The sequence below is a fragment of the Argopecten irradians genome, chromosome 14, assembly GCF_041381155.1.
Source record: "Argopecten irradians isolate NY chromosome 14, Ai_NY, whole genome shotgun sequence".
Lineage (NCBI taxonomy): Eukaryota > Metazoa > Mollusca > Bivalvia > Pectinida > Pectinidae > Argopecten > Argopecten irradians.
This window is the reverse complement of record NC_091147.1, coordinates 17,197,982-17,225,807: the sequence shown is the minus strand read 5'-3', so window position 1 is coordinate 17,225,807 and position 27,826 is coordinate 17,197,982. Positions and strand designations below refer to the sequence as shown.

The following is a 27,826-nucleotide window of genomic DNA, read 5'->3' as shown; positions in this document are numbered from 1 at the left end:
TCCTATCGATAAAACGAATATACAAAGATAAATACAACACAGGAATCCATTTCAAACAGTTTAATTAGAATATATTTTCATATTGTCCAACTTTTACATTTTAATATTTGAATAATTATCACACTGACGTAAACCCAATCTTTGTGACGTCTTGAACTCTGATTAAGGTATTAGTGTAACAGAATTTAAAACTCTCCCTCTAGCAATGAACTCGTCCTCGAGTTTCCCGGGGTGAACAACTAACGCTATAGGATCGATCATGACTTTGCATGGGCGACATTGTAACCGAGTGTTGGATTTTATGTGTAGAATATACACCGAAAACTGTGGAGTAGTCAAATTAATGAAATGTTCGAAATGACCGTAAGGGGCTAGAACTATTCATTCCCTTGACTGTTCCACAGTGTTTTATTACACAAATCACAGCATCGAATGTTATTGATACTCTCCATCATTACACTATTATTAGACCTGATGCATACACACTTTCTATCAACTTACAAGTATACCTAAGAAGTGATATGTATATATGTGAAATATTTGCCTACTTTCATTGTCCCGTGTTACTGTTCGCGTCATATTATGTAACCGTGGTCATTTTTGTGTCTTTATAAAGGGGCAGATCGCCTCAAAAATTGACAATTTGTTTTTTGTCCACACGATTGGAAATACTTCTTTGTCCAATAAGAAGTGATAAACGTATACAAAATACAAAATGGTTTAAAACCTAAAAAAGCAAATGCTGAATACGTACTTAGTTATGTTCCACAGTATTTACATTCATCTTCAACTGTGGAATAGTTAAAATTTTCAATGGAACCAACTTTTTCAAACTATTCCACATTAGCAAAAAATAGTAGATTTTGTCTCAACTATACTTCAATCTATAACAATAAATAACATCACTACCACGTCATAAATAAAATTCAATCACTGCCTCCGCCAAGGATCGAACTTGGGACCTCTGGATTACAAGTCTTACGTTCAACCGATCATGCTAATGAGAACGTATTTTTCAGCTGAAAAGTTGCCTGACAATATACAGTGCTAAGTGCAAACAGTATAATGAATATTTAATACACACACAGATTCACAAGTACGCAACCGCTACACTTTTGGTGTTTCTACTTTTGACAAACCAAACACGCGTCATACATGTAGTCTATCTCTTCAAACTTCATTCTCCTTACAAGGAACAACGTATTGAGAAACCTACGGTGTTTACATCATTCTTGAGGTAATGGTTTCAAATTGATTATGTATAGCAATAATTCTGAACCGAAACATTGATAACTTTCTGTAGTTCGTTAGTTTAACGGGGAAACCGGTTGTAATCGTGAGTTCAATTATATAATATGTATACTGCCAAACGTGGTCGTAATACGGAATAGCGACCAATATACAAAGACATACATATACCGCATAGTCTAAGATCTAAGATTTGATCGTAGATATCATTCAACTATTCAATATTTCGCGAATAAAATTTTTCGTAATCGTCGCAAAATCGCGAAAATAGCATCCCCGTGATAATAACCGGCTATACGGTATTTAGAAGTGTCGGAACTGAAAATGTTAATTTAGCTAAACGGTCTTTATTATAAGGTGGTCGTATTGTCGTTAGAACAACTCGTTAAATTAGAGCGCAAAAAATTAACATTAAATTATAACCATTGCAATGTATAACAATTCGATATTAATCATAAATTAACATTAAATTATAACCATTGTAATGTATAACAATTCGATATTAATCATAAGTTCATCCTATTAACCGGTCACTCACGTGTTGGAAGAGTTTCCGAGTAACCGGTTAGTGAATTCCGGCCGGTTTGACAGGCCTAATACTTATTTATCACGTTATTCGCCTGATATCCAGTGACTTCGCAATCCGATTAAAATACAGATTCTTATAACCACTCTGTTCAATAGAGGATCTGACAACATCCCATAAGGGGTCATGTTCTGTTGACCTTTATACCACCTGTACTTGATCAAATGTATTTTCTTCAAATTACTATCTCAATTGAAAACGTCATTCGTCCCAGTATTCATATACATTTTGCTTTGTTGTGCGCTTTAGGCGAGATGACTGAAAATCCGTTCTACAGCTTTTTCAAACTAATTCGTCCCAAGTCAGGATTCTGGTAATAGCAATTTGATTGGCCATGAACAAAGGTCACAATGGGATGTTGCCAGATCCACCTATACCCAAAGTGATAATAACGATCTGTAATCAGATTGGTGACTTCGTGTACTATTTTTGCATGTCTTTATAACCCGGAACGCTTGTCATTGGCTGGAAATCTAATGACTTCATGACTTGATGTCAGCAAACAATGCCGTGACGTCAGAGGATTCGAGGACATCGTCACCAAATGGCGGCTTCCGCTTTATTAATGCAACATATTTTGACCTTTACATTCTTCAAAATGTAGGTTGTTGTGATTATATGCATTTTTGGCGGTGTGATATGAAAGTTTATTTACCCGAAGGTGTAATATTTCTAGGGTTTGCTTCGTCCGTCACTGTTGTACAATCAGAAGGGGAGATAACCCGTGTGAAAGACGGGCGGTCACCATATGGGCACGCTTTTTTGTTTGTTTGTTTGATTAATTAACGTCCTATTAACAGCTATGGTCATGTAAGGACGGCCTCCCATGTATGCGGTGTGTTGCGTGTATGTTGTGCGAGGTGCGTGTTTTGGGAGACTGCGGTATATTCATGTTGTGTCTTCTTTTATAGTGTAACTGCACCCCAAGAAAATAAATGTTTTATTTCCTTCGACTCAAATGTGTTTTGTCATGAGAAGGTTTTCAACAAACCACAGATGCTGATAAAACTTTCACTAGACGAGTTTCGTAAAATCTCATAAGGAATGAATGCTCATTTTAGATTCTTTACGTGTTTATGGATCATTGAAGAATTGTCCTGCCATTGTCCTCGTATGACCATGTTATGTTATACTATGTATTGTATATTTATGAATCACTTCAGTGGTGTCTGTATTTCTCCCTTTACGTTTCTTCCAGTACGAGTATCCACACTCGCATGTCAGCACCGTAACAGCCACCACAATCCCTATACCAATCAGGTAGAAAGCACTTTGTATGTCGATCAAACTCACGATGGTAGCCTCGGGCACCATAGAACCGTAACACATGCTCCTTTTTGGCCAATGTTTAAGCTTCCAAATTTGTAACAATCCACTTTCATGAATTGACAGGATTCTAAAAACAAAAGGGAAAAAAAGTGATTAAAATGTTTTTTGTTTATACAAGCATATATGATTTTTTTTAGATTAACATGATTCCACTTAAGATATTTAAATATATCTATTACATAAAATATTTACTATTAGTAAAGCACTTAGAAGTAGTGTTTGGTTGTGCTAATGCTAATGTCATCTGGTCGTGCTATTTCACTGGATCATGCTGCCACAGACACCGAGTAAGTACACACCATCCAGTCGCATTATAGACTGGTATGTCACAGTCAGTTGCCAGAACCTATAGTTTTCCTTACAAGTGCTCAATACAAATAAACCAAAGGAGGAACACTCAAACATTTATGTTATGGAAATATAACAAAAAAAATCATTTTTGGACTCTTTTGCCTATGAAATCATTACGCCGTAATCTCAGCCAATCAGAAGCGACGTTACAAACGGCGACGCCATTTTTTCCCTTTATGGCCTAATAAAGTAATTTTTAAGCCAACGAAAATGCTAGTAACATGCAAAATTGAATTATATGATGCAAAATGTTTTCCTAAGATGAAACGGCATTCAGCCACCAGTCAACCAGCATTTCTTTTATATATTTGATTGTCAAGGCATATGTTTATATCGAATACATGGCATTTTTTTGCTTTTACCATAACACTTTTCATGGATCTGTGTTCCTTTCTTATTGGTTGTTGGTTGGATTTTACTATCCTGTCGTGTGATATCGTGTCTATGCTGTTCACTAGTAGGAGCTCTATGCTATATTCTGAAGTTATCAATGCGACCGGGTGGGGGTGTTGTTTGGTGTCTTCAGCGGCATGCTTCAGTGATATAGCACTATCAAAAGGGCAACAGATCCACTATACAAAAAGACACAACACGAACATACCACAGTCTCCCAAAACACGCACTTCGCACTACATACACGCTACACACCGCTTACATGGGAGGCCGTCCATACATGACCCTGGCTGTTAATATGACGTTAATTAATCAAACAAACAAAGCAATACATTTACACTTACTCATCATCGAACAACCTAGTATAAGGCGAGTTGTTCGGCAGTCCAATAGCGTACTGTAATGGAAGGAACTCTTCCTTAGCAATCACCATATCACACTCACTCCTGTTCCGCATCGTTATCTCAGTATAAGTCTTGTCTCCAAGGAAAACATAGTTCCCTGACAACACCTTGGATATATGGACTTCCGGGTCATAGCTCAAGATATCTTTATCCGTCCGGTTAAATCGGACTAGCCCGCTCCATAGCTGTTGAAATACGTCCTGCTGGGTGTTCTGAAAAATACAGTATGAAAATGGTGATAAAATAAAGGATTGTGTAATACAGTACCACAATCTTTGTCAGATATTTAATATTATTTGAGCTACTGAGAGCTCTGATACATTAACATATAATTTTGCCAATGTGATTCTTTATGTTTGTTTGTTTGTTTGATTAAATACGTCCTATTAACATACAGGGTCGTGTAAGGACGGGTTCCCATGTATGCGGTGTGTTGCGTGTATGAAGTTCACGGTGCGGAGACTGCGGTATGTTCGTGTCGTCTTTTATAGTGGAACTGTTGCCCTTTTATCACTGAAGCATGCCACCGAAGACACCAAGCAGCACACCCCACCCGGTCACATTATACTGACAACGGGCAAACCAGTCGTCCTACTCCCTACGAAAGGTTCCAATACACCTTGTCAACATGAAATGTCATGATATTTAGCCTGTACCACAATCAGTCTTTGGCACTACAAAAATAGCTTTCTTTCGCAATTTCCATTTCAAACCATATTTACAAAGATTAACATTTGCGGATTTAAACAAAAAGGAATTTCATGTTAGTTTAAGTAACGTAATTGGCGAAAATAATTTTTCTTCCAACATTACAATGTACACCTCCCATTTCCCTACCTTGAGGATATCGATAAAAGCCGTTCCTCCGATCATCCCCCACCTATACACATCCTGATTGACCATGCCACTGAGTGTATCGAACGGCAGCTTCTCCTTGGTGACCGTGAGGAAGGCTATCAGATTACCGCTGTAGGTGGCCATCATAACGATACAAAACAGCCACCAGAAGCTGAGTAACGTCCTCCCGGACACGGCGTCAGACATGTGCTCTCCTCCTGTAGGATTAAGTATAAGTTATTTGAATACTGGGTATCTCTCTTTAACTATTTGAAAGAAAAATGATTTATGTGAACAACCGCAAGCTTGCTTTGAGAATGGTCTTTGATATGACAATGATAAATGTATGATGGATCAAATGACAAATTAGACATTATTGAAAGAGTTTAATGCAAACAGTAAGGCTGATGACACAATGGTTAAGGAAATTGATGGACGAGTGGAAGGCGAACATTAAAACAAGAAAAGTGTTTATAAAAAAAACAACGTTAAAGGATTGAAACAAACAGCAAACAATTATGTGATGTAGAGTCAGTATTACGTATACCTTGTGTGAGTAGGGCTCCGTAAAGGTACCAGAACGCGTCTGAGAAGTGATGGAGGCCCCTCATGGACGCTCTGTCAGGTAACCCTCTGTAATAGGGACTCAGGTACTCCAACATACACATGATGAAGGACACGGTCGGCAGGGAAATCCCTATACAGATCAGCACAGTGGTCGTGAACGGGTCGATCAGCGTCCGCCATTTTGTATCGGAGGGGTCAGGTTTTTTAAGGATTATTACGGTTGGTTCAAAAAAATATGGATACGAGAAATCCATGATTGCCTCGCGATTCGTTTGGATCGACAATGGTGCAATAAGTAAGTCCACCTCCTGGGAAAAGAAACATAGCACCTGCTAACAGGCATTCTAAACAGAAATAATTGTCCTGTTTGCCAAGAAGTCCCGCAAAAATGAAAATAAAACTTCTTAAGACTCGCTTCATAGAATTTCATATTCAAAGAACACTCATTTAAGATCTTATATGTATTACGTCTAAGTATACTTACGTTTCTTTGCATCTGACCGACCATCCCGCTGAAGCTACCGTTGTCGAACTCAGTTCCCCAGGCGCCATCTCCAGGCATTGTCAAGTGGTACCTAGTCGGTAATAAGAGGGAAAATCATTGTTAATCGGTTTGCTGGCCGATAAGGTGTAACGGCCCATTTACATATAGGGTCATTTTAAAACGACGTACCATTTATGCAATGTGTGAAAATGTTTCAGTATGGTTTGGTAGGCTTATTGTGTCTTCTTCTAAAAGTGGGACTCTTGCTTCTTTAGTATTATCTCACTGAAGCATGTCATTTACAATGCTATATCACTAAAACCTGCTGTCAATCAACATACCCCAGCCGGTCATATTATACTGACAGGCAAACTCTCATTATGGTAGACGCCATTTTATACCAGGTCGTGTAGCTGTCTGCAACATTTTACTGAAATAGTTGTTTAAGCAGGATGAGGTTTTCGAAATATGACGCAAACAAGTCCATAAACGTACGTGAAGTTTAAGCTGACTGCCAGATGATCCAACATGTCTATACAGAATCCACTGAAGGTCATGTTTTCGTGTTTCGTTACAAAGGGATACCACTGTAAGAAACAAAGCGAAGATTATCAATTCATATCAACTCAATAGGAAGAAGAGGAACCATAATATTTCAGATGGAATTCGATTCGCTTGTCATGAATTATAAAAACGTATCATTCGCGTTAGTGCTACGAGACAGGAAGAACATATAGGATACAATTTCACTGTCTTGATTTTAGTAGAATGTCATCAAAACTCGTGATCATGAAAATAAACAGCACTAAGACATGTATAACCTTGCATAACTAAATGCGGATAAAACACAGACAATATAGGCCTTTCTCTTCTATTATCCTACAATACCATAAAATGCCTATCAGCAATATATCAAACATTTGAATCACCATTATTCTTCCTTAGAAACACCTACCACGTTGGTCGATACAAGCAGTTCTCGTCCATTAAATCCAAATTTTGCGTTTGGGAAAATATCACCGGAAGTGAGTATTCTGCCTGAACCCCGGACATGCCCAACGGTGGCAAATTTTCTTCCGGTCCTTGTCCACATCAGTGCCTCTATGGCTACCCACTGGCACACTGCTTTGTTATTCTGGACAATTAAATATGTGTATAGGTATTTATAAAATATGGAACTTCAAAACATGTAAACAAAATCAAAATATATGTGTATAATGTATTAAACAATTGTGTCTCTCCAGTAACATCACGTCAAAAAGTCTGTTGTAAGGCCAAAAACAAATATGTCTGTTTAGGGTTACATTGGCAAAAACTAGGGTCGGTGGGAAGGCATATTTTTTTAAGTGTCTGTCAGTCTAATATAATGGCCGAAACCGGAGTCTGAGATCAAAATCCCGACTTTTAATATATTTTTTTCGTAGAAAAGTCGGAAATAAATTAGGGTGGGGTAAAAAATTAGGGTCGGTCGGAAAACCCCGAACAGACATATTTTTTTTGGCCTAATTCAATGCTGATGAAGAGAGAATATTTTATTGACAGGCATATTTTTTTTTAATTTCAAATAATTTTACAATTATTGAGTTATAACAAAACATGCGTTTTATTCTGAAGTATCTCTCAGTATTGGAGAGGGTTTTAACAATAACTGATGGTAATAACATAATAGAAACTACGAATTCTTCTGAACATCATGAAAACATATACGCTTCAGGATTTTGCAGGATAAATTTCAAACGATCGATACGTGGATATTGAAAGTTCTTGTATAGTTCTTTGTATACATAAAATCCGCTTTATTCCAGTGATTTGATAATGTTATCAACCCACAAAATCAAAACACGTACATCTACCACTGTGTTGTGTCCCGCCATTACCTACTGGCCATTGAGGCATGAAATACTAGTGGTATAAGTTAAAACTAATTCTGTGTATGAATCAAAACGTTCACATGTCGCTCCTCCGTTGCATGTTCTGATTTAATAGGAGTTTTATGTAGTTGTGTGTGTTTGAATCTAGACTGTAAGTTTGAGAGATGTTGATCAATCAAGATTATTAGACTTTAACGTCATTGGATGATATTAAGACGTATCAGTAAGTGAACTATGCTTCTTTATACGCCCAAGGATTTTGTAGTTGTCTTCTCGACTTTTTCCATTAAAAATGGTTGTTTAAGCCAAATTCGACCCAATATATTTTCTGGCGCATTTCACCAGAAAAATATTGAAAGTCTTTTTTTTATATATTACCTTTTTATTTTTAGTGGAAAAAGTGCTTGACGTCAAATCAAAAGATTTTGTTTCATAAAATAGTTTTGTTACTTATTTTTTATTTTATATACGGACATCATTGGGACCGTACGGCCTGTTCTACGAATAGGGGTGTATTTGTGTTTTAAGCCCGAAAACGTTTTAATTAAACATGTCGTGGTCATACTGACAAATTACTTACCGAGAAGAATTTTGCCAGTGTCAGGTCTTTTATGGTAGTATTATATTCTGATATGTTGTAACCGCTACCGATATCACTAAGGACACCCTGTATGTATGTCTGTACGTCCTAGGAGGATTAAACAAAAGACATGAAATCATAAAACATTTTATATAAACAGTTGTTGGAATCTTTGTTATTATAAGGTTAAAAAAGGGACAAAATCAATCGGTGATCAAAATCTCAAAAATAATCAAGCAAAATGTATAAATTACATATTCTGTTTTCTCTTTGAATACCATGCCGTCATTCAATTTCAATGGTAAGCTGAACGTTTAGAGTCGCCAATGTTTCTTTCTTGTCTTTACTGTCCCGCGATACTGTTAGGATTGCACAAAACATCAAGGCCTTCGCGGTTCACTACCTTCTCCATTTTCGCGCCGCCCCTGTACTTAGTTACAGTTTTCTTTCTCCTCTTACAGGAGATAAGATCTGTCTCTATATTCTTATCTGTTCTCTCCTCCTAACGTCTCCCGTGACATTGCCTCACTTTTGGCCTTCTGTTGAGCACTCGCCATTGTGAGGTAGATTCTGGGTTCTGTCCCCTGGCCAAGACACCCCGAAGTGGTAGTTTCTTCTGCTTAGCGCTCAGCATACCGGCAGTGGGATGACTGGTTCGCCTGTTGTCAGTATAATGTGACCGGTTGGTGTAAGACATGCTTCAGTGATGTAGCACTATAAAAAGGGCAAGATTTCCACTATACAAGGGGCATCACATGGTTATACCGCAGTCTCCCAAAACATGCACCACACGCATCATTACCACTACACATCGCATTCATGGGATGCCGTCATTACATGATAAAATGTTAACGATCATTTGAAGGCAATACGAATAGCGAATATTATGAATACTAGAATCATAACTGCAAAAACGAAAGAAGGATGAATTGGTTCACGGATTACACCTTTCATGGCCTTTATTTTGTTGAGCATAGTCAATAAATATAGATTTTACATTATCTTAAACTCCATCATGATTCCGGCTTTTAGATGTAACATTTGGAGTAAGTGCTTGTTCATACAAATTCTTGCTTAGATGATGGTCAGCCGAGAATTGTATTTGATAACCGTATGATCAATTTTGTTTTCACGTACCATTAGAAGTGTTTCCTTTTATCTTTAATTTCTGCATTGATTGTTTTTCAAGAACAGAATTGACATTAAATAAAAGTAACCCCGCTGAATAACTGACCTCGATGGTTGTCATACCATCGGATCTAAGCATAAGTGTCCACTATCGTGCTGTTTTTACGTCAAATGAACAACTAGACTACCACCCAGTATACTAGATGTTTTTTTTATATTTTGGGAGGCTGTTGCATGTTCATTTTGTGTTTCTTTGCAATACTGAAACTCCTTGCCTATTTCACAGTGATATCTCACTGAAGCATAGGGACAACGGACTGCGCATCCCACCCTGTCCCAATATGCTGATAAACCAGTCGTCCCACTCCCGCTTAACGCTTAGTACGAGCTAAGCAACTGTTATTACTTCGAGCAGGGACTAGATTAGGACTTACCTCTACTTTAAAAGGAGACTTCCTGAAAAATGTGTCCGGAAGGACGATGACCACTACGTTGTCAAGGTTTGTTTCTATGTCAGTTAACTGGTCAGCAGCAGAGTGGTCACCGAATGTGACTATCAACCATCGAGTAATGTGACGCATGGCGTAGCGCTGGACTTCCCGGCGAGCTATAGAAAACGGCTGAAAAAGGGATAACAAAGATATTAAATGTGGTCATATATTGCTTATTTACCGTTTTGCTTAACGTATTAATTTGACTACCTATTTATTTTCCTTATTTTTTTAGGTAAAGGTCAATACAGCTATACGTTATTGCTTACTTATGTGAATATGTAGTATCATGTATGTTACTCAATTATATTACGCAAACATGCATTTAAGGTATGTTCTGTCAACCGGAAACAAAGGACAAGGGGCTGCTGCGTTATTCAATACCAGTAAATACCTAGTATGTCAAATTTTCGTTAAGATCAGAGATATGCATCAAACGTTAACAGGGCGCGAGAAAACGCGATATTTAAACTCACTTAAATTTAACCACCCTATTTTGATACAATAACTTTTTCGGACGCCAAAATATCACAACTTCTTGGTATTAATTTTTGATAGATGAAAAAGAAAATTGCGCGAATCGTTATCGTTATTTCGCGAAACTTACCAGTTATCTTTCATCTTTATCTGCCCTGCAGGTAGGGCGTTAGAATTGTACCTGCTACCCCTATTGCATGAAAGGCGACTAAATTAAGGATCTTAGATTTTCTCTTCTTCCTAACTGACTTTATCTTTCCTAATGCCTCCCTTGGTACCGCCTCACTTTTGACCTTGAGATGAGCGTTCGCCCCTGTGAGGAAGGCTCTGGGTTCTGTCCCCTAGCCGAGACACACCAAAGTCTATAAAAGTTGTAGTTTCTGCTCCTGCTTGGCGCTCAGCATACAGTGAGTGGGACGACTGGTTCGCCTGTTGTCAGTATAATGTGACCGGATGGGGTGTGTTGCTTGGTGTCTTCGGCGGCATTCTTCAGTGATATAGCACTATAAAAAGGGCAACAGTTCCACTATACAAAAAGACACAACATGAATATACCACAGTCACCCAAAACACGCACCTCGCACAACATACACGCAACACACCAAATACCTGGGAGACCGTCCTTACATGACCATAGCTGTTAATAGGACGTTAATTAATCAACCAAACAAACAAGGGCGTTAGATAATCGTAAAAGGCGACTAAATTTAGGATCTTATCTTTTCTCTTCTTCCTAACTGACTTTATTTTCCTAATGTCTTCCTTGGCATCGCCTCACTTTTGGCATTGGGTTGAGCGTTCGCCCCTTTGAGGAAGACTCTGGGTCCAAAGTCTAAAAACAAGTGGTAGTGTCTGCTCCTGCTTAGCGCTCAGCATACAGGGAGTGGGACGACTGGTTCGTCCGTTGTCAGTATAATGTGACCGGATGGGGTGTGTTGCTTGGTGTCTTCGGCGGCATGCTTCAGTAATATAACACTATAAAAAGGACAATAGTTCCACCATACAAGAAGAAACAACATGAATATACCACAGTCTCCCAAAACACGCACCTCGCACAACACACACGCAACACACCAAATACATGGGAGACCGTCCTTACATGACCATAGCTGTTAATAGGACGTTAATCAATCAAACAAACAAACTATCATCTTTATAGTAATTATTCGAGAAATAACACCGATGTTTCGCGATTTCAAAACTTTGTAACCTTGGATCAATACAAAATATACCCCAAAATCCCGATTTTTTTTTTACTTCGAATAAGATAATCTACTTAACCTTTTTCAGTAGAGTTTTGACACATTCCATGCTACAAACAATGGTGATGTTTGGCATATCCCGTAAAGCAAAGTCGATCATTGCGAGAAAATCCCGTTCAAATCTCGGAGAGAAGATATCCGGCATCATGCCGTCCATGACAGATACACCAGCAACAGATAGACCATGCACAACAGCGTCCAAATTCTGCTCTGTCAAAATAAGACAATGCGATGCATTTAAGGTTGGTCAATACTTTTGGAAATAGCGCCAATTCTTATGCCGCTGCACCGGAAGCTGTAAAGGTTGTTTACTACTACATTTTATGGTAAAGATGAAGAGAGAACTCATGCAAGCATTGTGATGTAATTGAAGTCAAATATAATATGTAGGTCACAGTAACCTGATTCTGGTGGCATACCGCCTCAGCTAAACGGACCTACATACCAACCATGAAATTTACATTGCCTCGAAATAAAGAAGATACTGTTTAACCTGCACACTACTGGTTCTACTTTTTAAAAGGAAATCAAATGTATTCTTTTGATTTGTGGTAACTGATCTCCGTTTTAATTATATCTTCTAAACATTCACACCTAAAAGGAAACTTCTTTTGATTTTTTAAATAGGATTGTAAACCGAAATTGATAATTTTGTAGATTATCCAAAGCTATTAGCGATAATTCTCCACTTATCTACACCTTCTCAACAATTTAAATAAAATAGATAAAAGATATTCGTCATATTCTTCCCGCATTCCTCCGTATCGCTTTATTATGGTTAACATAGATGAAACAAGGACTCTTGCATTTGTTCGGTGTTGCCTCATCTTAGGCTATCCATTGATATTATCTTATGATGTTATTGGTTTTTAGAAACTTTGTTTTTGTTTTGGAAATGTGGTTGGCCTTTAGCACAAGGCGTTACCTTTATCGGTCAATACAAACGTCGATGACCACTTTAAATGACCGGCGAGGGATGCTACGATGTCCACCAAAGCGTTCTCAGTAGGTTTGTGATGACCACGGCCTTCATCAGCGATGTAATAAAAATCGGTCTGGATCTCCGTCCGGCACCTATTTAAGACTGTCTCTTCGTTATTATCAACCAGAGACCTGAATGTTGAACTAGATCCACAATTATTCAGTGACACCTTATCAGTATCATCCTTGTTTGCAGAGCTGGGAGTTGCCCACTGCAGAACATTAGTCTGGTTGTCAGGTAGCAGGGAAGAGAAGTTCATATAATAATCCACATCGGCCAACAACAGAACCAGATCTATGTCTGAATCCTTCATCCTATTGACTAGATAAAAAGGAAACAACTTTCAGCATCTGATAATCATTATTGTCATATTTCTGATTAAAGTTATATGTGCCGTAACTGGGCGATAATTTTGACATGCCATTTTTTTCCATCATTAATTTATTAAAAACCGTAAGGTTTGATGAATAAAGTAAAAATCATTCAAATGGCTTCAGATGACGTTAGTTATAATAACACAGAAATTTTGTACTGTAAAATTGTTGTTTTTAAATGAAAACATACCTGCAGAAGGCATTACAATTACTAAAAAGATCGTAAAAATGTGTAATGAAATTGTAGACCACAATTTGGCTTCATGGTCTCACCGTGTGTAATTTCACTTCACTATTGATGTAAATAAATGATTTTAGGCAGTACTGCCAAAATCATTTTCAGCTCTTATTTGTAGATGTAAAATTAAAACCTATGCATTGAAAGCACTGTAATTTTCAAAAAGTTGGTGATTTTTGGTGCTGAATAACATATTAAAAGATCATCTTGATTCGTGAGTATGAAAAATACGGCACATATAACTTTAAGACAAATTGGGACAGGACGCGAGGTGACAGGATGGGATGTACTCGGGTATGTTGAATTTATGTTAGGTGCATAATGTGTTTTTTAACTTGCATGTATTTTGTATTGGATTTTTTCGATGAGCAAATTGTGAAACACAGATTACTCTATTTCTGTAAACCAATTCATTTTTGCGTATTTCATAGGCAAAAAGAAATCACAAAAACGTCTCAGAGACACATACAGTAGAAGGAAACACGTCAAGACCGCGAAAACAAAATCCTGGCATATGGTCGCTACATGAGTTCTCAACTCCATATTTGATGTAAATACCCGACCAGAATGAAATTATAATTAAATCATAAACAAAGCTAACACATAAGAATGAACCGTAAATTGGATTATAAACATTTAATTTTTTTTCGGATGTTGCGAATTTTCAATTACATCGATATCAAAGCCACAAGCGCAATAGTCATGGCAAATATAAACAGATGGTATTTCGTCACAAAGCTATCTTACCAGTGTTTAGGACAAGGTAAGGCTCGGACACATCAACATATGTCCATGTGATTTTGGCGGAAATGACGTAATTGAGACCGGAGACACCCTTAATGATCGTCTGCTCATCACAGAAAACTTGGCACGGTCCTGTCACAACACCTAAAAAGACAAACGGCCAATACCTATATGTAAAGTTATTTACAAGGACGACTAACGGTTGATTGATTTATGATTGGACTGTTTGTCCTATTAACAACCTGGAACGGTTTTATTACGAACGGCGTGCCCTGTATGCAGTATGCTACGAGTGTTGATGTGTTTATGTTTTGAGGACTGAAGTAAATTCGTGCCTCTTTGCAATAGTGGTATTTTCTATACAAGTAAAATTGCAGTAGTAGCATTATATATATATATGTGTGTGTGTGTGCATATGTGTGTGTATTTCAAATATGGTACCTGCTAATTAATAACTTTTTTTTAGTGATTACTGTTATTTTTGCAAAATACGAGTATTTTTTGTGTCCCTATGCAATAGTGGAACTTATTTCCTTCTCATAGTGCTACCTTACTTTACATGCCACCAAATACACCAAACAGGACACACATCTGTTCTCATTACTGCAAACAGACAAACCAGTCGTCCGACTCCCTTAACGCTGAGCACTAATCAAGAACAAAACCTTATAGGTATCAAGTGTATATCGACCTAGGGTCATAACTTACAGCCTTTCTCTTGGTTGTGAGGTCAAACTCCAGACCAAAGGTGAAGCGGTGTCAAGGCAGTGTTTATTTGATTATTTTAACGTCCTATAAACAGCCATTGTCATGTAAGGACGGGCTCCCCTGTATGTGAGCGTGTGTGAGTGCGGGGTGCGTGTTTTGGGAGACTGCGGTATGTTCGTGGTGTTTCTTCCAGTATGGTGTAACTGTTGCCCTTTCTATAGTGCTATATCACTGAGGCATGTCGCCGAAGACACCAAGCAACACACCCCACCCAGTCACATTATACTGACAACGGGCGAACCAGTCGTCTCACTCCTTGTTTGCTGAGCGCTACGCAGGAGCAGAAACTATGACTATTATAGACTTTGGTGTGTCTCAGCCAGGGGACAGAACCCAGTCTTCCTCAGAGGGGCGAACGCTCAACTCTAGGTCAAAAGTGAGGCAGTGCCAAGGGAGGCATTAGGAAACATAAAGTCAGTTAGAAGGAAGGGAAAAGATAAGATTATAAATTTAGTCAATTTAGTCGCCTTTAACGATCAAACACCCAACCTGCAGAACCAGAAAGAAGAGAAAAGATATAAGATTCCAAATTAAATCGCCTTTTACGTTAATGCAATGGGGACAGCAGGTGCAATTAGTTATTGGTGTTCTCAAAACAAAACCAATTAAAACCGATTTGATTTTTTTAATTCAGCATTCAAATGATTGTAAACGATAAATGTTTATCCATGCAATTACATGTGACCTGATCTCTAAGTACTCGTTTATCGCGAAATTAAAAATTGTAAAAGTGTTGCGCAGTCACGCACGTCGACCAAAAAGATAGTAGCTATTGTATTACAGGAATCTCATCCTGTTTTTCCCCAGTATATCCCAGTATGCATGTTTGATGATAGCAAAACAATTTCAGTTATATGTGAACACACCAATGGGTTTGGAAAATTAGGTGAAGATGATTTGAGATGGTAAATTTAGTTTAGGACACCAATCGGATATCCTGCGCTGTAAAAAGCCTTGCGTGTCTTTGTTAGCAATTTACTATTAACCTTTATAATCACGCAAAGTGCATGTTTTCAAATCTCTTTGATATACTAGACAACATGAAAGTGTATCGTTCGTTGAACGCGGCTTATCTTCATCTCCTGGTTTATAGCCTATAGGGACAAAGAGCGGCTGCTATAATGAAAATGGTAATTAATTTAAACGTGAACTGACGTGGTACGAAGACCCACTTACATGACATGCGCGTAATCCGAGTATTTAAAACCACTCGGATATAAAAAGAGATTACAATAGAAGCAGCTCTTTCCAGTTGGTATTACATATAGTCTGGTACCAAGCTGCGAATATTTACCGATAGCTTCGCGTTATGCTATTTTTTGAAAATAACAGAAAACTTTAGAAGCGCTCGTGGCAGTTCACCAGATTATTCCATATCAATTAGTGGAGTTTATTACCGAATGCAGTAGATTCATAGATATTCCAAATTTATGTGACCGGGTTGGGTGTGTTGCTTGGTGTCTTCGGCGCATGCTTCAGTGATATAGCACTATAAAAAGGTTCCACTATAGAAGATGACATAACACGAACATGCCACGGTCTACAAAATAAACACCTCGCACAACACACCGCATTCATGGGAGGCCGTCCTAGCATGGCTGTTAAAAGGATGTTAATTAATCAAACAAACAAACCAACGAAAAAAATCCATGTTACAAAATTATTAGATATTACATAACGGTTCTGTAAAGTAATAACTCTGGTTGTTAATAGAACATATATATGATAAGTCATTCTGCCAGATTATGGCGTATCGATTATCCCGTCAAGGTTCTCTAAATTTCTGAAATGTAGGTTTCACCACTTAATTATACGTTATATGTTTATAAGAGGCAAATTGAACAATAATACAGAATGAGCTAATTAGCCTAGACACACCATTGTCAATAAAAGTGGTATTTTTCTCCTGTTAGCGCTCAGCACAAATGGAGTAGGATTAATGGTTTGTCCGTTGTCAGTATAAAGTGACCAGGATAGGTGTGCTTGTTTGATATCATTGATGGTAAGCTTCAGTGAGATATCACTATGAAATGACAAATAGTTCTACTATTACAAGGAGACACAACACAAACATACCGCAGCCTCCTAAAACAAAGACTTTCTCACACCGCAATACATTACACACATGAAAGGCTGGCCTTTAATAGCGAAAGCCGCCGTTTGAACTAAAATAATTTGTGCTCAATGCTTGATCACTCTCTCTCTGTTATAGATTATACATATATGTCAAAAATCTACGTCATACCCTATATTGTCAAGTAATAAGTCGCATTCATGTTTCTTTGTTGACTATAAGTACAGGGCTGTATTCAGCTTATATGGACATTGGATCGTTTTGTAAGAAGAACAAAAAAGTAACACTGAGCGTAGGTACTGTTCAAATATAGAAATCACCAAATGTAACGAATCATGTTGACCGAACTCCGATAACATTTGTACTCTGACATTAATATCATACTTACCAATCCTTACACTTAATCACTGCAAATAATCTCCTCCATTATCACATATTGTCCCTATTTATATATAAATTGATCATACGCTTTACGCACTTATTCTTTTGTTTCCTATATACATGTACTAGTAGATTAATAGATAGACAATTTAAAGAGGAATTTGGGATCCAGAAAAAAAAATCGATATAATTCTTACTCTACATGATATTAATTGTTCATTGTAGAAGGATGGAAAGATCTCCGAGACGAAAAACGTTCCGCTATAAAAGAATACACAACACGAACATACCGCAGTTTCCCAAAACACGCACCTCGCACTTCACACACGCTACATACTGCATACATGGGAGGCCTTCCTTACATGACCATAGCTGTTAATAGGACGCTAATTAATCAAACAACCAAACAAACAAACAACTTAGACCTCTAAAAACGGTATATAGACATTCTCGTGGGTGCATGATATCAACTCTAGCTAACTCTCAGATCTCTGTGTTCATTTCTATAGTAACTTTTTAAAATATCACATTATTTTTCACCAGTTCATTCAGTTTGATGAGAACATTTAGAAAATTATGCTTAACACAGGTTTATGTTTAGATGAACAGAAATCTATTTAAATCCGTTAGTAGTAAAAACAATGATACTTCATTCTCATAAGCGTATGAAATCTGTTGGGTCTGAAGTGATCAACAGCCAAGCCAGGTGAGCGATACAAACTTCTTTTATCTTGAATTGCCGATTCTTGGAAAAGAATGTGACAATGTTGTTATTTGTGGGCGTTGAACATGTGATTGTGTAATAACAATTTAATGATCTCATCAGAAATCCTTTCTAGCCCGGGATTCTATGTACAGTGCCATTGTAACGTGTGCTATTTTGGCCTTGAGTTGAGCGTTTGCCCCTGTGAGGAAAGCTCTTGGTTCTGTCCCCTTGCCGAGACACACCAAAGTCTATAGTAGTCATAGTTTCTGCTCCTGCTTAGCGTTCAGCATACAGGGAGTGGGACGACTGTTTCGCTCGTTGTCATTATAAAGTGACCGGGTGGGGTGGGTTGCTTGGTGTCTTCGGCAGCATGCTTCAGTGATATAGCACTATAAAAAGGGCAACAGTTCCACTATACAAGAAGACACAGCACGAACATACCGCAGTCTCCCAGTACACTGACCTCGCACAACATACACGCAACACACCGCATACATGGGAGGCCGTCCTTACATGACCATAGCTGTTAATAGGACGTTAATAAATCAAACAAACAAACAAACAATCATTCCTATATTCCATTTCCTATACACTGTTATCCCTAAGGATCATCATTGATCACGCACAATAAATCAATGTGGTAAAATTAACAATATCTGCATTCGTAATACAGTTTACAACCAATAGGTATTCCCCCATTCATATATGTAGAAAATCTTGACGTAGAAACGCAAGTCAGGAAAGATTCTTAAGATTACCTGAAATACGTATTTGGAAATGGATTAGCTTAGGAATGTTTTGGTGCTATAAAAAGGACAGTAGTCCCACTATCGTAAGTCACGACACGACCAAACTGCAGTCTCCCAAATCAAGCGGCACATCGTCCACATGGTAGACCGTCCATAAATAACGCTGGCTGTTAAAAGGACGTTAATTTAAGATACAACTGGTCTCATTCCCATAAAGGTAACCCATAGGAGAGAGTGCTCTGGTTCGCCCGTTTTCAGTATAATGTGACTAGGTGGGGTGTGTTGCTTGGTGTCTTCGGCGGCATGCTTCAGTGATATAACACTATAAAAAGGGCAACAGATCCACTATACAAGAAGACACACCATGAATATACCACAGTCTCCCAAAACACGCACCTCGCATAACATACACGCAACACACAGCATACATGGGAGGCCGTCCTTACATGACCATAGCTGTTAATAGAACGTTAATTAATCAAACAAACAAACAAAAAAACAGATAAATAGCTCATAAGCTGACTATAGTGTTTGTCGACAGTTACTGCTCTTCTTATTCACATACAAATGTTTTTGTTTGCCGATTTTTATTCATTTAATCTTTTTATTTCTTGTTATCCTTTCATTCGTTCGATGCTATGATGATCCTGAACAATGATAATTTATGTTGTTTTTCTCTCTCTGATTTATTGTTGAAATAAGACTGTACACAATTGCCTGTAAAAGCAGCTCGTTTTTTGTCGACGTTTGAAACATTATAACTGTTTTTGTGTAATTAAGTAAAGTTCGCCGTCTTGTCAAATAATATTAGAAGAAAAATATAACAATTTAATATAAGATACCTCACTGAACTTGCAAGCCAATTTCCAATTCAGGTGAATATTAAGTGGTGAATTGAGTATATATGTTAATTTGTTGTAAGTAATCTGTGTAATTATTGAAATTGTTGATGCAAAATATATCTTGCAATAAAAAAGGATTATTAGTGCTAGAAGATAATTTTGTTGGTTAATTATATTCTAGCTTAGATCATTTGAGGATGAGCTTCCCTGTATACAATATACAATTATGGGCTCTCTGTGGAGAGAAACATCTAAAATTGTCTCCTTTGAAAGAGGTATTCTCTCGAGGGACATAACTATTTTATTATACCGAACAAAATAAAAAGAAAAGACTAATCAGTCGATCAACACGTGGAAGAAAAGCAGTAGCCCAGCAGAATATGTATCACTACAAGTAGAAGCCTCTTTCATGTTAAAATGACATAATTCTAAAGCTCCCTTCTAAACATCAATACACTTTCGATATTGACAAGTCGTTAGACAAACAATGACGAATGTTTAACGTTGATGTCGAGTGTTAGCACTGGTGGCCATCAGAATAGTGCACTATCATTAACATCTCCCAGTTGATGTCACCGACGGTTTGCCTGGCACTGCTACCAGTAAACAAACCGCTCTGGTGGCATTCAGTGTGTTTGATCACTGAAATCGAATAAACAATGCATACAAATCCTTATCGATTCCAATATCAAAGCCTCATCCACTTCGTATAATGTCGTCTCAATATTACTGTATTTGGATGTAATATTCTGTTAATTTATCATATACTATCGTGAGACATGCGTATAATAACACTATTGTGTCGTCACAGGTAATATTGACGTCATGATCAACATTCAACGTCGCACCAAGTCTCAGTAGACACAATCGAGCCTAACTATACAAAAAACACAACACAAAAATACTTCAGTCTCTCAAAATACACACCTCGCACTACGTACACACCACATGCATGGAAGGCCGTCCTTACATGACCCTGGCTGTTAATAGGACGTTTATTAATCAAACAAACGAAACGAATGTTAAAGTTTGGTATATGTGTTTGTATATATACTCGTTATGCGATAAATGGATTCTTCATTTGTGGGGGCCGAGTGGTTAAGATGTCTCGACATATTACCACAAGCCCTCCACTTCTGGATCGCGGGTTCGAATCCCATGTGGGGCAGTTGGCATGTACTGGACGGTTGTTTTTCTCCGGGTACTCCGGCTTACCTCCACCAATAAACCTGGCACGTTCATACATGACCTAGACTGTTTATAGGACGTTACACTAATAAAACCCAAACCTTTACTCGTGTATACGTAATGTGAATTTTATTTATCTGGTATGTTGAGAACATTTAGGCGAGCTGCATATCAAAGTAGAGTTGTCGTTCAGGAGGCTAATGTATACCGCCTCTTACTTCCTTACATGGGTATAATTATTGACTTTGTCAGTTCTCTATATTCTTAAAGGCCCACTACCTTTCCGGAGCAAAATTTAAAGGTTTCTTAAAACATTTATAACAAAAGAAAATATATATCGATGGCTTAAGATGAGGTTATAACACCAAACATATGCAAGATTTCCTGTCTAATGTACGATAACAATGGAGATTCATTTCGATGTTTTGCCGTCTGGCGCAGTGATAGTCAACTACCGCGCGGCATTTAGGACGACGGCGGGAAACATAAAACGACCCGCGTTAAAAAAATTAACATTTTATTTATTCTAATTAAACAGTTCTGAAGGTGATGATAAGTGTGCAAGTAAACGCATAGTTAATAACTTCTGCGACTCTACAAAATTATTGATCTCGTTTTACATTCCTATTTAAAAAAAAATAAAACCCGTTTCGGAAAGGTAGTGGCCCTTTAATAATGTCTTATTTGTTCGTATGTAGTATCTTATTGGTTCATTTCAGATACCTTTCCTTATTACACCCCCGCACCGAATTAAAGGCCGGGGGGGTATACTGTTATCGGGTTGTCCGTTCGTCCGTCTGTAGACACAAAGTCCGGCAACCTATTCCTAAACTATTTGAAAGGTTTTGATATAAAATGGTACCCAGAACCCTGACATAAAGAGGAGTTGAGTAAACTATATAGGGTTCTGAAATATCTCCTACTAATGGAGTTATTATTATGGAGCGAGGGATATTAGTCGACCACTTTGGCGACAATTCTAATGTTCAACCTAATGTATTTTGGAAATTGCATTAGCATACCATCGTATCTGAATACTCATTAGTAATTTGTTTGATATATCGAAATACATTTTTTTAATATTATACATGAAATATCCAAGGTAATGGCCACTGAATTCAATTACTGAAAGTAAACAAGGCTCAATTATTAAACAGTCCATTTAAAAATCATTTGTGATGCATCGTGTGGTACCCAATTTGTTTACTCTCATGAACATGAATAAGCCAAATTCTACTTTTTCCGTCAAGGTATTTTAAAATCACTATAAATTATTCATGGAATATTAAGTGTGTTTATGCAGATGCGACATCGTTATGTTCAAGGCAATTACATTATCACAAGGATAATCTATGTAGATTCTAAACATTCAAATGTGTAACGTACTAATATGATGTTTATGCCGAATAAAATATTCTTCGTTTTAACTGTAATTGTTATTGCATACCAAGTGTTAGCAGAGAGATTTGCATGTAATTACAAATGCCGATTCCAATGTATTATCTTGTAAAAGTGATGTCCTTTGTTTAGCAGCAGATTGTTTGTTTAATAGCATAGTCAGTGCACTAATTAATTGACAGGTTGCTAAAGAAGTCACAACTGTACATCGATTATCGATACTGGCTGTAAATCAGCATTATATTCACCATGATAATGTCTATATTATCTGCCCTGCATTGGTCTCCTGGTGTGAGATATTGATAATAATAGAAAACATAAATAAGATAAAATTAGTATCGGAGAGGTGTTTCCAAGGTCAATACAACGAAAGAGAAGGATGATATGTATAAGTTTGATTGTGGGTGATCTTTTTTGTTTGTTTTATTCGATTTAACGTCCTCTCAACAGCTAGGGCAATTTAAGGGCGACACCCACTGTATGTTGATACGGTTTGTATTAGCGGAACATATGCCAGTTGTAGTGTTAGTTCAGTGAAACAAACAACCATAGACACCAAACAAGCACCCAGCCACCCAGTAACATTATTCCGTCTTTGCATATTACAGAGTTGGCTCCCTTGTGGGTAGGTATCGATTGTTACGTCATTATTTTTTGAGGGCAATTCACGTCGTTTTCTCCGAACTGTATGAAGTTACGCTCGCAAACACGTGACGTTACAATCGATACCTACCCGCAAGGGTAGATAACTCTGTATCATGCAAATAAACTAAAAACATGAAGTCCTTCAACTCTCTTTATTCTGAACTCTAAGAAGGAATTTACCAATTTTCAGACTATGGTGTTTCTCAGCCAAGAGACAGAACCCAGAAGCTTCATAACAAGGGCTAGCGTTTAGATGAAGGCCAAACGTGAGGCGTTGTCAAGGGAGACGTTAGAAAGAAGACAGTCAGAGAAAAGAGATAAAATAATATGTTAAGTTTAGTCGCCTTTTGCGATAAATATCAGTATTAGGTACAATTATAACGTAAAGGGGAGAATCAATGTCCGATAACTGGTGAAATGTATTTGTCTCATCAGTCGAACCGACTCATTATATGATTAAACAAAAACAGCAGCAACCTTTGCAGGTCATATAAAGAAAAAATAAAATGCAAACGTGGAACTTGACACCTGGGACGCGACGGAGAGTTATGAATAAATATGATATTGTTTTCTTCTTATGGAAATGTTATTTTAGATGTTTGAAATAAAGTAGACAGAGAAATTAAATGGGACGCAGACACTTGTTTAAATATTAATATGAACATCTAATACCAATGCATTATGTGTATTGCATCTTTGTTCGTTAAAATTCTTAAATCCTCTTGGATGTAGTGCGACTAGTACCAATTATTGTTTTGGACATTTTCAACTTCAAGTACATAATACATCGGGATATTTGAGAGGCAATGCAACAACAATAAAATCTACAACAAATAAATACATGATATGTAATGGTTATATTATACACAGAGCGCTTCGTATTTAAACTTTTCTGTTTATTAACCTTGTCAGTATGCTCATATTATATTTACCTTTATATTCATGATTTATTCATACATGTGTGTGTGTATGTGGGTATGTGTTTGTCATTCACTGTTCATTATTTTGTAGATGTAATATATCTCTATCAAGCACTACTTGACTATAATTTCTTTCTTTTTTAATTTTTATTGCAAACAAATCTACTTACTGGTCGATCGAATAAATTTATTTCTGACATAATTGAATAGAATTCGGTAATTTCATTTCGACCCTGTATTATTCTTGCAAACTACAATATCTTAAATGGATAAATGATATGCTTTTATCCTGCTGTTCTTGTATCATTCGTGGATGAGTGAAAATAAAAATTACCGCCGCGATTTGTAAGACCATATTTTATAGGTTATTTAGGACGTATAAATGTATGTCACTATATTTGATTAGAATACGTAGATGTAATTGATGCAAGAATTTTCACCCTTTTGTATATCTCGAATTTTTAAAGGAATTCAAAATAAATAACGAAATCAACACAACAAAAAGAAAAGGAAAAACAAAATCAAAACAAAGCATATTGACTTGATATTAAAGGGAAATGAAATATAGTTCTCTAACTTTCAACCGTAATTCATTTATAGCATATATGGATGTTTTATTCTTCAAGTGAATAAAATGTAAACCTTTCGATAAATGATTGATATACTTACCTAACTTTAAGAGAACAATATCTTCCTGCCCGGTAACGGATGTCAGTAAGATCAATCCAATAGTCACCGAGTACATCTCATGCCAGAATTGCGTCATATTCATTATTTACAGATATCCCTGGATTTAGCATTTCGCCTTCCCAACGTTAACACTCAATAATTAATCGGTGTCGAGCCATAACGGTAAGATTAGTTATATTACGACGACCTATGCCCTCCGGTTGGATAAAATTGTGGCGGTGAAAGTGAAGACGGCGTGAAATCACCGACATAAAAGAAACGGATGATGGAAAACATAAAATCGCTATATGAGGTGAACCTGTAGATGACACTTAGATACATCTGGAATTTACCGCGGAGTATTGACCCTGGTGAAGTGACGTTTCACGGAAATACTGACAGAATTTACATAGAAACATCTTGGTGATTGTAGGATTCAGGTCCATTTATATTTATTGATGCAAAAAAACAGACAATAAATCGCTCACTTTAGCTGGGCGCATATCACTGACAATGGGCAATTAATGACCCTGGTTGATAATAGAACGTAAATATAATAACCAAACATATTGTCCAAACTCATTTATGGCGAGCGTCATACAGGGGCAAAAGATCGATTGTCGAAGATCAATCACGTTTCCGAAACGGCTTTTAGTTTTTAAACAGTAAAACGAGTTTGATAATGGTATATAAATTCCCAAATATTATAAGCTTAACGTTAATACTACACTTATCACCACTTCCAGAATAATTTTAAGCGGATCAATTAAATGTTAATTCCAATAACGCGCCCTAGTTGACAATCACTATACAGGCAATAATACCTCACGTGAAAAATTCCAGGTGAATTTTTCGTGAACAGGGCCATAAAGTGAATTTCACGACATGATTTTTTTTCCACATGAATTTCACGTTAAAAAATCATGTGAAATTCACGCGAAGAAATGTTGCCTGCGAAATGAACCTTCTCTGTTAACATAAATTTATACAACGAACGTTGAATTTTTTTGATGTGTTAACTCTATCTTAAGCGAAAACTATATATATTCTGACTTAATTGTTTAATTGCAATCCAAATTCAGTAATACATATTATTACATATTTGCTGTTTTATAAAAATTCATCAGCATAAATCCAATTACATCAACTACAACTTGAAAATAACTTTTCATGTGAAAATCCAATTGTTTTAGTATTTTGACAATACCAGCACTCCTACAAGGATATTAGGATTTTAAAAAGACACGTCCACTCAATAAACTCGTATTATTAATGTTAGTTTTTTGAAAGAGGTTCTAGTAGCAGGAACTTCACTGACTAATTATTCGAACTCCATTCACTTCTGATTGTGAAAGTACCTACCCAACAAGCAGACGACGTCGAATTTGACGTCAACGTCGAGTAATATGACGTCATATCGACGTTCAGAAGAATAAAACAGATACATCTGGTTCAACACTTTAATATCAATCTCTTGAATTTGTTTTATGATATTAATAACATGATGACAAGTTATTTTGAACTTGAGCAGTTTTTGGACATTTCATAGTAGCTATAGTATTGTAGTAGATCTAGTAATCAATGGAATGTCATTCATTAAAAAAAATTGTTCAGGAGAAGTTTGTTGCTAAGTGCGTGCGTGAGACACCAGCCCATCGTTAACAAGTGGGCGGAGCTTATTATTTTCTTTTCGTAGTATTATGTAAGTGTGCATGTGTTTGTAGTATCTTGCCGTTTTATATGAAGTTTATCTTAGCAAACCAGTGAACATATATTTTGGTATTAATTGCTGTTGCTTTTTTCAATGGGCGGCTATTCATTTTGCTTGCATATCGTACAGTTAATAGCATTGGGTGTAATGTCATCTGACTGTCTTTTATTCAGAATACATTGGCTCATTGTTTGTAAAAAGTGTTGTATATAAGCATGTTGACCGACACCAACTGCATACCCATACCGATAACATTATACTTACAACGGGTACACCTTTCGCTAAGTCGCAGCAAAAATACCATTATAATTAATCACGGTGTTTTCAATTAAGGGACACAACACAGAGCCTTTTCACTGGGGTTAACGCTCAATTAAAGAAAAGCCAGAGTCGAAGCAAGAGGAAATTAGCTGAATTGATAAGAACCAAATACATGTATACTGTCGTGTTTATATGGACGATGGTAGTGAATTTAATGACCAGTATTGTGTTATCACGCCACACTATATGATGTTTTTTATGGGACATTTCTATTGTATGTTTTGATACAGGTTTTTTCAGCTCAATTAAAATATTTTGTATGCTTACACTTAAATTCATCAAAGCATACCCCCATTGGATCAACATTTTCGCCGGTTATCTCCCTTTGCTCATAGTTGAAGTTTTAAGAAGACTTATATCTGTAAATTATTGACAGAACAGTTTCTACTCGCCTTTTGAATACTATAAAAAATTATCAACAGGGATAGGATCTTATCATAACAGACGCAATTCCATATTTGTATATTACAGAGCTGTCATTGTGGGTAGGTATCTATTGTGACGTCATTGTTTTGTGAGAGACACTTATTATTTTACAAAAAAGATCATGTATCAACCCCAAACACGTGATGTAGCAATCAAAACCTATTTGCAAGGGCAGATAACTTTGTGATATGCAAATACAGAACGGTACACATTGAACACAATAATATAAAGATATAAACATATACATATGTCAAAGAAAAAAATGCAGCAAAACTATTCAGGATAGCATATCTCTGTTGATTGTCAAAGCATTCGATTGTACGCTTAAAATGGTAACTGAATGAAATTACAATTGAAATTCGAGGAAACAAATTTGGAATAAATGTTATGCACTGTAGGTTCATTACTGTATATATGAAGTAAAGGCAGCTTCTATAACAATGAACGGCATAACGGCAATATTTTTCTTAAGAAACATGACGCTATCCAAATCGTTCGGGTACCCAAAATGGAACACCTCATAAATAAAGTTAATGTTTGGAATTGATAAAATAAATGTTTTTCATTTATGGAGAGTTCCAACAGATTGTCATTTATTTATTGAAATCACATGTATGTCAAAATATCAAATACTTTTATGTTTAGATAAATATAATGATCAAAAAGGAAAGAAAAGTGCATA

At 36.8% G+C, this 27,826-nt stretch overlaps 1 protein-coding gene across 1 annotated transcript; it reads right to left on the bottom strand.

Annotated features, from left to right (window-relative positions):
• Window positions 1-45: 45 nt before the first annotated feature.
• LOC138307999 (glutamate receptor ionotropic, delta-2-like) lies at window positions 46-24,912 on the bottom strand. The gene is made up of 13 exons (XM_069248956.1): window positions 24,687-24,912; window positions 14,350-14,490; window positions 12,934-13,311; window positions 12,028-12,218; window positions 10,213-10,398; window positions 8,651-8,758; window positions 7,155-7,334; window positions 6,695-6,786; window positions 6,200-6,290; window positions 5,696-6,023; window positions 5,149-5,366; window positions 4,252-4,523; window positions 46-3,230 (listed from the first exon to the last, which is right to left on the bottom strand). The coding sequence occupies exons 1-13, from the start codon at window positions 24,787-24,789 to the stop codon at window positions 2,957-2,959; spliced, it is 2,562 nt and encodes an 853-aa protein (XP_069105057.1). The 5' UTR covers window positions 24,790-24,912; the 3' UTR covers window positions 46-2,956.
• Window positions 24,913-27,826: the final 2,914 nt, after the last annotated feature.